The following is a 17,021-nucleotide window of genomic DNA, read 5'->3' on the forward strand; positions in this document are numbered from 1 at the left end:
GGCTTTGCCTTTTTTTAAAAATACCTGATTGACGTGCCCAATCAGTACTGGATCCAGTATGTATCTACTCAAGCTGTCGTCAGTGTTACCCTTGTGGTAGCTCGTCCTCTTATGAGGGTATCCCGTTGCAAACTTTACTGTCAGGCTTCACCGCCTGACGGTGCAAGGGGCCTGGACACTGTGGATCTGCTTTGGGAGGGAGGCTGCCTTATCAGTAGGTGTATAGTCTGGACTCATCACTTGTGCCGCTTTTAAACGCGCCTTTAGATTATTTTACTGTTCTTCTTGGTTCTTTCGGTAAAGTCACGTAGAAGGGAAGTAATAAAATAATAAAATAATAAATATAATAAAATAATTCTTTGTGAGATTTTTATTATTGTTTTTATTTGTATTATTTAATTCTTTGTGAGAATTATTTAATTATGTTTTATTTTTATTATTTTATTACTTCCCTTCTACGTGACTTTACCGAAAGAACCAAAAAGATGAATACCTGCAGTCACGAAAGCTTTAAATCGAAATTAATTGACTGCTCTAAATTCCCACATGAGAAGCCACATCGACGAGCTATCATGTGTGGCGGGGTCGCTCCTGAAAAAGAGCTTCATAGCTCAGTGGGCCTAGCCTGGTGAAATAAAATAAATACTTTAAATAGTTTAATTTACATTTGTGAGGGCGCTGGTGAGGCTACTCTTTGTGAAGAGAGTGGCCTTCGGCTGTAGGTGCGCTGACCGTTCTACAGCAATTAACTCCGGTAAAATGTACTTATCTCTTTATTCTAAATAAATATTATAGAAAAAAAGAAAAGGGATTACTCTTTCCGGCAATAATACAGGTGTTAAAATGTTCAAACACCAAATGGACACCCACGCTTGTGGTAAAACATGCAAACATAGGTGCTTTGATAATTATATATGCATTGCAGAGGTGGGACAAAGTCATTGTTATGCAAGTCCAAGTCGAGTCGCAAGTCATCAAATTCATGACTCGAGTCTGACTCGAGTCCAAGTCACATGACTCGAGTCCACATCTCATAGGTGGGACAAAGTCATTGTTATGCAAGTCCAAGTCGAGTCGCAAGTCATCAAATTCATGACTCGAGTCTGACTCGAGTCCAAGTCACATGACTCGAGTCCACACCTCTGATGCATTGTCTTTGTAACTGATTTGCCTACACCAGAGACGGCCTCCTTTATGGCCTTGCCTCACCCGTGTTAGACCAGAGAACGCCAAAAGGCAAACAGCATAAAAGCGATGCTAACATCACGGCATTAAAAGCTCAGGTTGAGCAGTAGTATCTATGGGAACATTTTTGCCAGTATCAAAACGATGAACGAAGAATAGGCTTTACTTTATGCGGCAATAATACAGGAGGCGTTAAAGATGTTCAAACACAAAATAGACACCTATCGGAATGTGTTAAGTCTACATTAACTGCTCATGCTTGTGCTAAAATATGCCAAGAAATGTGCTTTGATATTTGCATTGTCCTTGAAACTGTTTGCTGGTAAGGGTTAAAGCCCATTCTTTTTTTTCCATTATTTTTGCTACTGGCAAAAAATGGTCCCTAAAATAAATATGTTTAAAAATAATGTTAATTTATCTGCTGCAGATTAAAGGAAGGACATCACTTCAAAATATCCATAGTTAAATGTTCACATCAGCAACATCCAGGGTATTAACAGTAGAATCACGTCTGTTCATCTTCCCTTAGAAGCAACGAAAACCTCGTCTCCTGTTGCTAACAGAAACTCAAATTTCACCATCACCTGACCTCACACTTTAATGTTGCCTGCCAACATTAATGTTGCCTGCCTTGGTCACTCTTTCCGGTTCAAAGGTGGAGTTTGTCTCTATTTCCCACCGCCCACAGCTTGAGATCTATTCCACTGGTTTCGATCTTATGTGATCTAGTTTTTCTACTTTCCTCCAATAAAATAATTTGCTTACTTTTTTGCTGACACAAATGTAAACAATCACATATAATTATTCTCTAATCTTGCTTCACCATCACTTGCAGTCATCATTACTTAGGTATCATCAGTATGGGTGCCTTCAAGCGTACTCTACAGGTGACCTGTCGGCTGATCTAACTCAAGTTTGGGGCTCAAGCATTTAATATTTTGGAAAGTCTATGATCGTAGTCTTTGGCATTTCGAAAGCATTTAATCATTCCTGGCATCACACACTATTTTTTGTAACTATTTTTATTTATTTAATTTCCCCAGGTAAGGCTCACTGCGCTATTAAGCTCCTTTTCAGAAGCGACCTGGCCACAAATCAGAGCTCAACGAAGTGGCTCATCACGTGGAAATGTATAGCAGCCAAATACTACAAACGCATGTTTGAAAATGTGGAGGGGAAAAACGGAGAAGCCGGAGAAAAATTCAAATGACCACGGAGAGAACATGCAAGCTCCAAATAAACAGGCGTCAGGATTGGGATTGAACCCACGGCCTCCTGTATATCAGGCGAGGTAATTAACATCTCGCCACCACGACACTATCTTGCCATCGCGGTACACTATTTGACAAGCTACCATCGTTTAGCATCCACTATAACCAGAAAACCTGGATTTCTCGCTTCCTAACTGATGGGTCAATATATACTGCAGTTGATGGTAGCCACTTGGATGCTTTCACCATTTAACTCTGGCGTTTCTCAAGGCTCTCTTTTGTGTACAACATTATCCTCTTTATTAAGGACCTAATATCCTCCACCCACAATACAATCCACTAAGAGCCTTCTGCAGGCAGGCTCCGAGATTGTGGAATCAGTTTCCTCAGTCCATTAGGGATTCTGAGTCTGTTTAACTCTTTAAATCACGTCTTTCCCCGTAACTTAATATAAAAAAGAAAACTATTGTTGTCCGATTCGATTACTCTGTAATAATTATTATTATTCACTTTCATCAGAATACTTATTGGAATTGCGAGTGTAGTTATTGATATTAACGCTATTATCAGCTTAGATTTTAACCATACTTGTGAGTAGAGTTTTATGTTTTACGGACAGCACTTTGAGATACTTCAATATGAAAGGTGCTTTATAAAATAGAGGTTACTATTTTCATAATTTGTAGATGACAGTTCAAGTCATACATCATATTAGTTTAAATCACAAGTTGAATATAATAGACATTGAATTTCCCAACATGCAGATACTCCGTAATCAAACAGCACTGACTTGAATATAGTTATTGATGGGGGTGACCAAAACCTGGCCACGTTCAACTCATGATGATATCACATTTAAAGACTGGTCATTCCACATTATTATAATTAATCAATACATTATATGTTATTTAAATACTAGTGTTACATTTAGGCTAATAGAGAAAACACAAACCTCTGCCAATTAAATAAAATATATATAAGATAACAAAATGGGACGAAATTTGTTTCATTATTGGATTAAATTCCCAGCCCAAATCATGACAAATGGAGCATTGTGGGTGGTGACACTTACAAGTCTGCTCCCAGTATCTACTGCCTCCCTCTCTGTGCCTCCCTCGCCCTGCACCCAGTCTCGCTCTTGTTCATGTTTCCTTCTTGCTCCCCTTCACTGGAACAAAAACTCCCACGGAATATAATACAATCATCTTCACTAACATGCTTCCGTTCCTCCCTTAAAAAAAACCCCTGCTACTGCTACTCCTTGCCAACGCCCCCCAACTACGACCGGGCTTATCCCCCAACCCCTGTCATCACCTTTACCCCTTTCACTACCCCTACCACTATCCATACCACTACCCCAACCCCTATCATAACCTTTACCCCTATCACTACCCCTACCACTACCCGAACCCCTATCATCACCTTTACCCCTATCACTACGCCTACCCCAACCCCTATCATGACCCCTACGCCAACCCTCCTTATCCACTCCCACTTGTCCTCCTGTCACCATAACTATATCACCACTTATAATAACGCCACTCTTTATTTTAACCACTTGCATCTTACGTACATTTTTTTCAAAAAATGTTAAGCACCTCGGACTTAGGCGCCGTATAAATCTATTTAAGATAAGATAAGACCCTGTATTGTGGGGACTTTTATACTTGAACCATCTAAATGTGATAAACCGTGGTTATAGACTACAAGAGCGTACCGTGAAAATAATGAAACCCATTACTATTTGAGTCAAGAGACATAAAAGTGAAGAAGATAAATCGCTTTGTATTCAAACGACTCGGTACAAAAATTACCCGCAGGGGCATTGCAGGATGGCGAGGCTCCACTGATGGCATCCTTGTTGGGTTTTGCCGGAGGTTATTTTTCAAATGTGAAACAGTTACTACGATTACTTCAAGAAAAAAAAACTGGACTAAACTGAACTTAGATCAATCTAGATTTGAAGTTTTCGTGACTGCAGGGATCCATACTCTTTGGTTCTTTCGGTAAAGTCACACACATTCCCCCTTGAACATCTATGATGTAAATAATGTCTGGCTTCTATAAAATGTAACTTAAGTGAATATTATAGGTTACTAATTTGGGGAGTGGTGGCGCTAGTGAATTGTACACTGTGGTATTAACTCACCAACCTGAGTTCAACCACAGCTATCATCAGTGGCCCAGCGATTTACAAACTGGTCCTGCCCTTGCCCCTACCTACTGGTCAGCATTGTGAAACATATTCAAAACAATCCCCATCACCAGCAATGGTGACAGGAGACCTTCATCCAACAGTGGAATAATTAATATTGCAGAAGGAGTTTATTTCACCAACTTTCAAAACATTCAAACCAGAATTCAATTTCACTTTTCATGACACAATCAAAAATCGTCTTTCCATCTTAACAGTGGCCCATTCACAAGCACTCCCATCAATTGTGAAAAATAAGATCAAAGTTTTCAATTCTGCTCTCTTGTCATTCAATTCTCAGTGTGTTTCCTTGCCACGTCTAGACACTCATGATGGATCACAAGTGCATTAAAAATACAGAAATATTATCTATTTATATCGTTATATGTAAGACGGGCACCCTGCCATGGGAATGTGGACTTTCCATGACAGGCTCAGAGCTGCCGATGGAGGTGAGCGGCCCCCCCTCGCCCCCGTTGCTCGATTGAACAGGGATTACTTGTGGCCTAGTTACGTTGCATGGCTGTGTGGTGGTCATCAGAAGGCAGCCAAATCCGTCCGTTGTTGTACCATACTTCTGTGCTCTCTGCACCAGTGCAGGGCACCTCCCTTGCCAACCCACTGGACCGGCGTTGTGAAGTATGGTCAAGCAACTGCTGCAACTCGCACAACGTGGCGAGGTCCTCGTGCAGCAGTGGATTGACAAAAACGGCTGGACATGGTCGCAGATCAGCACACGAAATGGAAAGCATCGCGAAGCTTCTGTGACAAACCGTGACAGTGGCCGGTCCATCTACGTTCGGGATAGGCAACCTGCGGCTCCGGAGCCTCCATGCGGCTCATTCACATCACCTAGAAAATATATTGAGGGTTTTTCTTTGTTTTACCGAATTTAAAAGAAAAAAAATGGCCCTTGTTATGTTGGTTGCCGACCCCTGCTCTATATGCAATCAACATCAGTCTGGGTCTATACAGCTGTGGAGGTATGTTTAAAAAGCAATTAAAGTCGTTATTGTGGGCAAGAAACCTCCCTCCCGTAGCTTTATTTACAGTGCTTGCCCCTTGGCCAATATCCCACGTGTCAGTGGGGTTTTGACTTTAGACCCTGACCCGCCGTAGTTGCTGCACGGCAAGGGGACCTCCAATTGAACGGTGCGTCTAAAATTTCGATTTAAAGCTTTCGTGACTGCAGGGATTCATCTTCTTGGTTCTTTCGGTAAAGTCATGTGACTTTACCGAAAGAATCAAGAAAACGGTGCATCTCTTCGGCAATGCTGCCGAGTTGGCGAGAGACCGCGTATATCATAGCCTGCGAGCACAGTCCTACGTGCACAGATGAAACACAGCATTCTCACCAAGGATGTGACAGTGCCCTCGACTGGAGGCGTGCTGTCTGTCCTCTCACTGCTTCCCCCACCACACATTGCTGGTGCAGGTGACAATGCAGCTGCTACCTTTGTGCAAGCTTCCTTCAAGAAAACTCCACCCTGGTGGTTGTCGTTGCGCCAGAGGGAGTTTTTTTTCATAAAGCATTGCACATTAGGCGTATCCTTATTACAGACGTCTACGTAAATCCATAAGTCATTTGAGTTTAATGTGATCGACACACCTGAAAGGCATTTCCTGTAAAAACAGCGGAAGGAATGTTTCCATCTGATGGGCAGGATGTCGTGGGGTGTCTGTGTGCGTTAGCGCTGTTGTCATCAGGATGCACTCTGAATGGCCAAATATGGTCAAGATTTGAATACTGGTCGGACACATTATATAAATAGTATATTAAAGTAAATGGCAAATTGTTCATGTTCTATCCACTGCTGGATGAAGTCCTCCCCATGTCGTCACCACTCCCCAAGGCTCTGCGATACAACAGTCTATTTTGTTCACCATATTCAACTCATCACGTCACTCCATCTCATCCTCTTAGGCAAGATCCCTCCCCTGGTTTCCACTCTGTCACCAGTCTCGTCCATCGGCCGTCATTCCTATTAACGATGTTTCCCACCCAAGTACTCTTTGGTTTTTTAGGTAAAGTCACGTAGGTAAAAATGTAAAATAGATTAACTCACGATGTTTCGGAAGCAACACAAGCCTCCGTCATCAATGATGACGAAGGCTTGTGATTTTACCGAAAAAACCAAAGACTATGAATCCTTGCAGTCACGAAAACTTCAAATCTAGAATCCCACCCAAGTCACTATTACGTCTCTGATTTGTATTTCTCTGATCGAGGGATTCCCTTTTCTGCCTCTCAGTGTGATTTCCGGCTTGCATCTCTCCAGGTTTGTTTTTGTAAGAATCACCATTTGAGCCCCTTTTTATGATCCAATTGTCACAGCAGGTATTATCTATGCACTGATTTAAAAAAAGGGGTATTGTGTGTTGCTTTTCATTGACAAATTCACTCCAGCCAGCTCTCCCAAGTGGCTTTATATTTCATTGTTTTGCTCTCAATCCATCTTCAATCATTGACCAAGGTACACAAATGCAGTTTGTTTACACTTATTTCCATCCAACAGTTGTTAGTTTATTTGTTCGGTGAATCTGTTGTCCATGACTCGTTAACGTATTTTTCCTGTTCAATTATTTCCTGTGATTAATATACATTGGTTGCTGTAACGACTGTTGTCGGGGTATCCGAGTTGCTTCATACCATCTCAATTTGTGTTGGTCTTAATTTTCAGCAATTAAATTTTCTGTAAATATCTTCAAACGTCGCTGTGAAAAAAGCCTTTGCCAGAGTCTCCTTGCGTTACTCTTCGGTGTGTTTTTATTTGTGTTGCTTTGTGTAATGTCAGTATAATCATTGCATCTTTTATAAAGCCTTTTTCATTTAGAATTTCCTACGTATTTTATTGAGGCCTTGGTTTGTAAGAGCCTGGGTGACTTGCATCGGTTGCCACTGAATCAAATACCTCTAAATGTTTGATCACAAAAATGTGTTTGTCCAACGTCAGGTTCAGATAGTAACCCCTTAAAAAATACGTAGCATGTTCGTATTGTATGGGAATGTTTCGTACTCTGTACTTTTTCTTGAGCATGGTAGGACGATTTCAACATTTCTATTGCACAAGAGGAATTTCCCTTTTCACTGCTACACGTAAATAATGTCTGGCTTCTATAAGATGTCACCCAGATATTACGTTGTGAAATTTATTGCGTGGGATGGTGGCTGTGTGTTAGTCATGGACGAGTGTACAGACAGTTATTTATTCAACGGAAAAATATAATCATGTAGTTCAACGCCTGAAACCCCAATTCACATTAAGATGTAACAATATGTTTGATGTATGCATAGTGTCTGTTACTTTAGTATTGTTGTTAACTTAGTTAAAGTACAATACTGTTATGTAATTTTTTATACAGCATTTAACTCAAGCATACTTTATTTTATTTTGTCATTCTATACAGTACTATTCGTATTATCTTAAAGATGTATATGTTCAAATATTTGGCTGACAACATTTAATTATTATTCATCACAATAAGGTTATTTCCATATAGCGCCTCTCTCACTTCCGTGAAAACACACACTGTGTAGTATGGGGGGAAAACCCCATACGGGTGGCAAAGTCAAATGTGTCATAACTAGACCCAGGGTGTATTGAAATTAACATATTTCAGGATAACAATGATACGGACATTTTTTTAAGTTTCGGAAGTTTAGAAATTCCGAAGTTTATTTACTAAGTGAAGCCCATTGAACTCTGCAGCCAGTAGACAACATTGTCAGCAAAGTGTCGCGTATTACAATCTGGATGCCAACTCATAATCCGATACAAGGCCGGAAACAGTAGCGCTTTATGCACGGGTTTAGCTTGGACAGTGATTTTCAAGCACCCTGTGGTGAGAGATTGCACGTTCCCCTATGTTGCACATTCACCGGTAAATGACATCGGGCTTACTCACACAAGCTGCCATTTGTCTCGAATGCCCCCCTGTGTGTCTAGTCGTGCCCTTCCCCTTTGACTCGGTGGCTGACATGAGCTGGTTCGCACGGTTGAAAGGTTCATAGCTTTATTGGGCAGCTAAGTGCTCAGTGCAATTTGGTTTACTTGGGGGGGCATCATAGAGCCTGCGAAACACCGGGTGGCAAATGGAATTACTGTGTATTATAGTGTCCGCCGAAGCAAGCGGTAACTTCTATTCAATGATATTCACAATAGACTATGTATGTGAGAGGCTAAGGTGACAAAATTAGGGAAGTGTGCTTTTCGTTAAAAAGCCGAAGTATTCCCACACACAAATGGTGTAGTGTGGTGCTCATCCCTATACTTCCAATGAGCACAGTTGGTTACGTACGGTGCGAAATAAGTTCAGAATGAATGCATTTTAGTAGACATTTGGCATTGCTATTTCCCATGGCAGGGGCCATTCCCTCAATGGGATAACTCTTGCTGACATTCCACAAAGTAGTGCTGTATTAATCCAGAGAAAGCTGCGTAGAACCGGGATTTTACTCCAGAACTAGTGCCACAAGGCCCATAATAACAGTTGTGGTCAAGTCAGGGTAAGAAAAAAACATCTTAAACAATTAAATGCAACTTTGAATAGTGCATCGTGTACAGCTCGTCAAGATGAGTCGATTGCCGCATCGCCGACCATCAACAGACAAAATGACTGCATCACGGACATTATGCGATAGCCGGGGTACTATGGTACCCCGGGGTACCACCATAAAGTTAATTAATTCATGCCCATCTCCAATGCCTAATCTATACATTCAAATGATTCTGCCATCACTGACCAATCGGAACACTCCGCGGTGTCGGTCTGTCATCACTGAAGGTTACTTGGCCCGTTTAGCCCACCTCTCCAGTTGAACGGAGTAAAATTTTGCACCAGTCTGGAACATACTGCATGCTCATATCAACTAAGTGGGGTAGGTGGTGGGAAGGACTCTCATGTGAAGTCATAAATGAAATGTGTTAATTAGGTAGATGATTATTAGAAGTGGGGAATTTAAGGAATTTAGATGTTCCACTCCCTGGTGTTGGTCAGTCTTCATTGATTGGTTGGTGCATAGTGAGTGGTGAGAAAGCAGTGTCGAGTGAGTATCTTTCTCCAGGGAGTTGGAGATGTTGTCTGTTGAGTGGTGAGTGCCAGGTGAGTGGGGGGAGTTTTTGACATGAGTCAGGTGAGTGCAATGGTAATCCGTCTGTAGGAGGGGCTGCCCTCGAGTAAATAAAGCAGCTGCAATTACACTCGTAATAACACCGTTGTAGAATAGGTTTAATAAAGTAAAGCCGGGAGAGTGCATCTAAAATCCGAAAAGTATTTCTTCCTTACGCTGCATTGACGTTGACTCTGTAAGCGTGCCAAACAAAAGTTTTGATACATTATCTTACTTTAAATCTATTTGAATTATTTCCACTGATGAATGCTGACAAGTCTTACCAACGTTTAAACCAAAAATAACAGAACCAAGCAGAACAAGTTTCAAAACAATGCAGTATCGTCAGAGCAGTTGGGGGTGTCTGTTGTTTTGATGTAAAATATAACTTTTGCTAGTATTGCAATAATAATCTTTACTGACATAATAGCAGGAATGTTTCTGCTCTTGCCAGGATGTTTGTACAAGAGCTACATAGCGAGGCAAATATTGAGTCGAAATTCTGCTAAGCATGCATGAATGCAAGCAATGGCATACTTTGTGTTTGTAATGCTCATTAGTAAGATTTACGGTTAAACTAAACTTTGCCTCGGGTTCGTAGTAATATGAAAGGCATGTGATTCCTGAATCTGATAGTTTATTCGACGCTGCTTCAACATGACACTGCATGGAGAGTATCTGATGATGGGGATAATAAATAAGGCATTACAACAGTCGCCACGCACACCTGGTAATTGTTAGACACGGAACAATTGGCGGTGGAGGGCCTCTAGGCGTCTCTTGACCTTCCCCCTACACTCACTCCTACAAGCCACAACGATGCGCATTTCATTATCCGTGTTTTTTCCCCATATAAATTCCTGCTAACCACGTGGAGACTCACAGATAAATGTGGCTAATAGGATGAATTTGCCATGCAGCTCCTGTTATCTGTGATAATGCACGCATAATAGGCGCGGTGGCTCACAGATAAATATGGCTTACAGGATGAATTTTCCATGCAGTTCTTAGGCGTGAGAATGTACGGATAATAGGATGAATTTAGCGATTGCGGCGAAACCAACGAATGTTTGACAAACGTGAATAATCAGATGGGTTTCCTGCACGTCTCCCAGTATCTGAATTTCGTGCTCACAGTAACCATGTCTGGGTGTGCCTCTTAGCCATGGATGCATGTGGATAATCGGATGTTTCTACATTGCTCTGATCCATGAAAAACGTGGTTAATGTGAATTTTGTGGATTGATTAGGGGATGTAGATACTAGGATTCACATATATTACCATGGATGAGAGTAGTTTAATTGGTGTTACAAAGAATATTTGACGGATGAACCCATAAAAATAACAAGCGTTGTATCTCATTTTCGACATCTATGTTTACGTTTTAGGATCCTTATTGTCTCTTGGCTTCATGTTGAGAAAATACGATGTCTAGATGCCACGTAAGACTGCTTTCCGTGAGGTGTTCAGGAGCTCACGGACTGGTAGTGAGTGTTCAATGTATTCCTTATTCACATTGCTTAGAAAAACGTGAATTACATAATGATACACTTGTTAAAATGAATACTGTTTCTCATGAACAATGTCACGTGTGAGCTTTCATTGCAACCGCACACCCGAGGAAAGAAAACGTTTGTGTCGTTATCATCATCAGCCACGATCAGTCCAATGCTGGAGGAATTCCTCCGCAAAACTATTGCGATGTATCTTCTTGGTTCTTTCGGTAAAGTCACGTAGAAGGGAAATAATAAAATAATACAAATAAAACACAATAAAATAATTCTCACGACGTTTCGGCCACAACGCAAGCAGCCGTCCTCAGGTGAAGAACAGGTCTGTTGGGAATATCCAAAAAACCCATCAGCCATTCAGACGCTGTATTCCCGACAGCCCTGTTCTTCACCTGAGGACGGCTGCTTGCGTTGTGGCCGAAACGTCGTGAGAATTATTTTATTATGTTTAATTTTTATTATTTTATTATTTCCCTTCTACGTGACTTTACCGAAAGAACCAAGAAGATGAATCCCTGCAGTCACGAAAGCTTTAAATCGAAATGTATTGTGATGTACCAATGCACCTAGCCCCCTACACACGAGCTGATTTCCATCGTTCCATATCCATGGTGGATGTAACTTGGCTGACACTCCATCATTATTCTCATCATTATTACTCTTTGGTTCTTTCGGTAAAGTCACGTAGGCATAAAAATAAAATAAATCACGACGTTTCGGGCGCAACACAAGCCTCCGTCATCAGGTGGGAAAGCATGGCCTGCTGCTGATGCAGACTGTTTTAAAGGTTTGAAATGGGTGTAGCCCAAGGGTTATAAAGGAGTGGCTGGGTCTCGTGATGTTAAAGTGAGGAATTAGCATGTAACTGGGCACGGAAGTAGCTATGATAATGTGAGTTTATCGAAAGAACCAAAGAGTATGGATTCCTGCAGTCACGAAAGCTTCAAATCATCATCATTATTCTCAACCGCGGGCCATTATATAACCCTTCAAGCACGTATCCTGCACTAGCCCACGTACTTTTACGAACGTAATTATGTTTTTGACTTGAGTTCTCCAAGCCATAGTAATGCCCTGAATTACCAATATTGTTTATGTTTTTCACGTGCTCAGTACCCCTCCAAGCACACGTTTTCTCGAATACAAAATTTCAAGCGAAGCATCGCGGAATGATTTCTAAACGACATCGTTCAAGACCTATTGGATGTGGAACATTGCCCACGCAAGGGCTTTCACGATTTATATATTATATATTTTTTTTTAAATCCTGCTTGTGCTATCGTGACCTTTGTATGTTGACAGAAGGTGCTTTATGTTTGACGAGATTATATGTGTGTGTGCCCGAGGTGCTTCATATCTCGGAATTTGTGCCAATGTAGCTTATCCACATGCTGTATGGCGAGGTTGCACAATGGCATGTCTACTTCACCGATTTATAGCAGCACGGTGTTTGCAAGCTGTGCAAAGTCAGTATTAATCCCAGGCAATCGGTGCTTTGGTTTAACAGTGACATCGTTGTGAAAGCTCAGAGTATTGGTTGACTGCTTACACATACTGGCCTCTTGTGTATTCAGTTGCTGAACGTTCACTTATATTACACATTCTAAGTAATTCCTTGTACCTATGACATTTAAGTTATATATAGCTTGGGTATTGCACCCTAGATTGCAACTGACCTCCCAAATCTGGAGTGGTTGTACCCATAGACACAATGTATCTCCAGTAGCATGGTGATGTATGAAACCTTTCAGTATTTTATTTTTATTTTCTTCCATATTTTAACCCAGCTTTGCTTTCGGCTTCATATCATGAGGCAAATAATCCATTTGGAAGGCTCACAGGGCAGTGCAATTACTGTGTTCGAGAACAGTCCCACAAAAGGATATATTGTTGCAAAACTACTTATGAGATCTCTGCGAACTACTTTATTCCATATACCAGGGGAGCACACTTTTGAAAACGTCCTGCTATGAGAGGAACGTTTGTCGTCGTGTGACATACTCACGTTTTGAATTGCTCGGGCTGGCATTTGACTAAATTCAGTGGAAGACTAAATGTCACGTGGTGATGGGTTATTAGTTCAGTCATTGGTGGCCAGGCTGAAAGCATCAACTTAACTCCACTTGAGAACCAAGTTTACTCATATGTGTCTCCCTAGACTTAAACGTAAGCTCTAAGCAGTTATCGATGCTCTGACCCTGCCAATCCACCCACCCCTGTAATCTCTTTCACCATTTATTTTTGCGTGCACCATCACCGAAGCCGTATTACATTGGCAGCGGTTAGAAGAAGGTATTATTGGTTACAAATGTTTTAAAAACATCCCTGTTATAGATTATATCTTGAGCTATTTTTTCACTACATCAAAGGCAATACAACATTGTCATTTTTTCAAACATCCATGCGCAAAGTATTAGTGTGTGGACTAGTGTGTGTAGGTATTTAAACACACATGCGATGACTTGCCTGTACGAACATAAGCGCATGTGTAAAGTCAAAAAGATCAAACCATTTGGTTTGGTTTGGTTTGACCGCTTAGGCAATTGTCCTTAGTGGGCACTTACACTTTTACAGCAGACGGTGGGAGTCCCAGAGGTATTGTCCTTATCACACGAGTTACCCTTGTCTATTGAATAAAAAAGAAAATATATTTCCCAATCATATTGCAACTGAGCTACTGGTGCCATGCCACGAGATAAATGATGAATTGAGAGCTCCCACAAAGCACCGCAGGCTTGCGTGATAGAGAATTACCCCGCAGAAAATGCAGGTTTCACAAAACGTCTTCTGAACGGTCTTCAAGTGATCTTTTCCTGTCCACACATGAAGAAACGCACTTTCAAATATGCCCTGCGATGGGAGAAATGTACGGCACATGACACTAAAAGCGATACACTTTGATTAATTATCAAAGTTGGAATTTAGCTAACTAAAGTAAAAACATTTTATTTTTTATCGTAGTTTTTTTTGCAGAAATTGGCGAACAGGCTGAGAACATCAACTCGGCTGTACTTGAGAACCTGGTTTAATCTTGAGTGACTAAAACCCCAGATTTGAACTCAGGAGTTCGGTGCTGCTGGGTCAGTACTCTAACTATTGAACTAAATTTAGCATTGGTCTACTACGTTTAGGAGTCCCACCGATAATGCATGTAAACATATGCAAACACATGTACACAAACAAAGCGCTTGGGTTACGTTTTTTGTAAAACTGGCCAGTGTGTAAAGTCGTTCAGTGTATCTACCTAATTGGCCATCTGATGACCCTGAGATAAGGGCTGGCACACAAACCTCCATAGAATCACAGTCCTGGCAAACATAGCCTTCACCTACATTATAATTTACCATTGGTCTTGCATCAACACTTTCCTAACCTTGGGTTGCGTTGCTAAGTGGAAACACATCGGGTGGAGTTGGGGAGAAGTATTCTTGTGAATACTAGTGCATGTTCACATGAGTAAATTATGTTGAAAGAGGTATGTTTTCATCATCCAGCGTGTGCAGTGTGTTGGGGGATGGTGGGTGGGTGTGAGGTGGGGGGAAAGAAACGATTAAGCGATGGAATTTGTTTTTTGCACCCAGTACTACAAATCTGGTCACATCAGTTAAATCCCTGCCCCGAGAAAACAGGTCTGAACCTGGTCTGGATCTCTTATCCCTAATTTAACACAGCCTTTAAATGAGCACATTGTACTGTGGATTAACATCTGACTGGCCTTGGTGCCAGCTACAACATCCCCTCTTGTGTCGTGCTTTCCCACAGCCCTTGCCCCAACAGTTTGCATGGCTTCTACAGGATGTGTTTGTCTATTGGGGTGTAACTGTCATAAATACTGCGCTGGGACTTTCCAGAAGGAACCGGGAAGTCTCCGTAAGCCACAAATGTGTTATTTCCAAATTACTTGCCTTAACTGTTTCAACCATAGCTATTGTTTTGGTTCATTCTAATGATAATACTTTAAGCTATAAATCCCCCGTAAGGGTATTAAAAATGACCATTTAAATATTGTTCAAGTGAGCACATTGTCTGGCAATTGTGTGCACTCATTTACACAAAGACAAAGATCTCCAGTGGGGCTGACATGAGAATGTTGGGCAGCACATATCAAAGACACCATGGCATATGAGGGGAAGCGTGGCCAGCACCACGCCCTGCTACCATTGAGTCCCACAGTGCTGATGTTTACACATTTCACCATGTACTCAATTAAGACTGAGTCGATCTAGGGGAGTCTCAGGGCCACCGAATACTGGTCGTGAATGGGAATCGAACTCGGGTTTCCAGGGTCATATTGCACTGTGCTAATCACTACCACTCCCTGCTTACACATAAACCCCACACGCATGTATCAAACGAAGGACACTCACATTACTACATGTGCCCAGGCAGTGTGCGCGTGTAATCGCTACGTATGGGTATCGCACGGGTGACGTGTGCGGCCGGTGATTACTGAGGAGCGTAAGTGACACGTGAACACGGCTATCTGCTCAGTTCCTAATAAAAACATTTATAAACGTTGTCACCCTGCTATGTCACTCTCATCAACTCTGGGTTGCTGTGTTGCCATGTGATTTTTACATCTGGGTCACTGCCAGGATTCAGTAAATGTTTCTTGAACGGTCCACGATCGGTGCCTTACAATTTGTTTTGTGCTTTGTGCCCTGTGCGCTGTGCCCCGCTTTTGATTGTAGAGGGCGAGGTGGAATGGGACGTCAAGGAGGAACTCCTTGGAGAGGTTCTGGTCACGAAAGAGCAGAGCACATCCTCGCCTACAGGTACTTGCCCCGGACAGAGTGCCACGCATCAGACATTCATTAAAAAAACACGGAGAAAGAGTTGGAGCAACGGTTGCCGCACTTACATTAAAAAAAAATAAGATCGCGCTCATTACACGCAGTGCTTGCCACTTATGACCACAATACCTTGCTGATCTCGTTAAAGAGCATAAGCCATCACGCCAACTCTGGTAATCCTCACAGCAGCTGGCTTTTAGCTGACCATCAAACAACGATGGTCACTGCATCACGCGCTTTCAGACGCGTTTCTGCGGTCATCTGAAATGCTTTTCCTTCCGAAATTAGGAAGCCGCTGGAGCTATGTACTTTTAAATCTAGATTGAAAACTATTTTCTCTAGAACTGCTTTTTGTGTTTAGTGTCATTCCTCCGCACCTCCGATTAGCACGGTTGGCTATGTACGGTGAAAAAGCAGTTCAACATACTGTACATGAACAACTGAAATTTTATCATTCAATGTTAAGAGTAAAAATGCATGCATTTGACAACTTCAGCAACTTGCCTACCGGCTATGAGTTACTTGTAAATTGTTGTAATGTAATCGACTGGATTTAAACATATATGAGCAGAACTTACGGATAAAATATGTTTTAATCCATCAGCCTATTGGATTTACAGACCAGTAATATCAATCAAAGATTTGTTTATGCAAGCAAACTCTTGCAACGGAGTTGTCTTTCTGGGTTTCATAAGCAAGATCAATCAGGCTTGTTTTCAACAAATGCTGGTTGATTACCAGATGTTCTATAAAAACGTAAACATAGCAACCAATCACGTGGGCAATCACTTATTTTGGCACGCTCTGCCTGAGTAAACTAAACTTTTAATAATTGGTTTTTTACCCTTCTATCTGGCAACAAAACTGACACCTTTTTACAAGGAGTCATGTTTGCATAGACCGCAATACCTGCAGTCATAATACAAACAAAAGACATAACTCTGATAATGTGCACTGTCCTTGAAGTTGATTGGTCCACACCCGAGACAGCTTTCCTTAGAGCCTAGTCTCACATG

At 41.6% G+C, this 17,021-nt stretch overlaps 1 protein-coding gene across 1 annotated transcript in view; it reads left to right on the forward strand.

Moving 5' to 3' along the window:
* LOC144933140 (uncharacterized) overlaps window positions 1–17,021 on the forward strand; it is a 47,396-nt gene that overhangs the window by 5,522 nt on the left and 24,853 nt on the right. The window contains exon 2 of the mRNA XM_078857726.1: window positions 15,904–15,987. Within this exon, the coding sequence (XP_078713852.1) occupies window positions 15,904–15,987 (84 nt within the window). The remainder of the gene's footprint in view (window positions 1–15,903; window positions 15,988–17,021) is intronic.

Source organism: Lampetra fluviatilis, chromosome 6 (assembly GCF_964198595.1).
Source record: "Lampetra fluviatilis chromosome 6, kcLamFluv1.1, whole genome shotgun sequence".
Lineage (NCBI taxonomy): Eukaryota > Metazoa > Chordata > Hyperoartia > Petromyzontiformes > Petromyzontidae > Lampetra > Lampetra fluviatilis.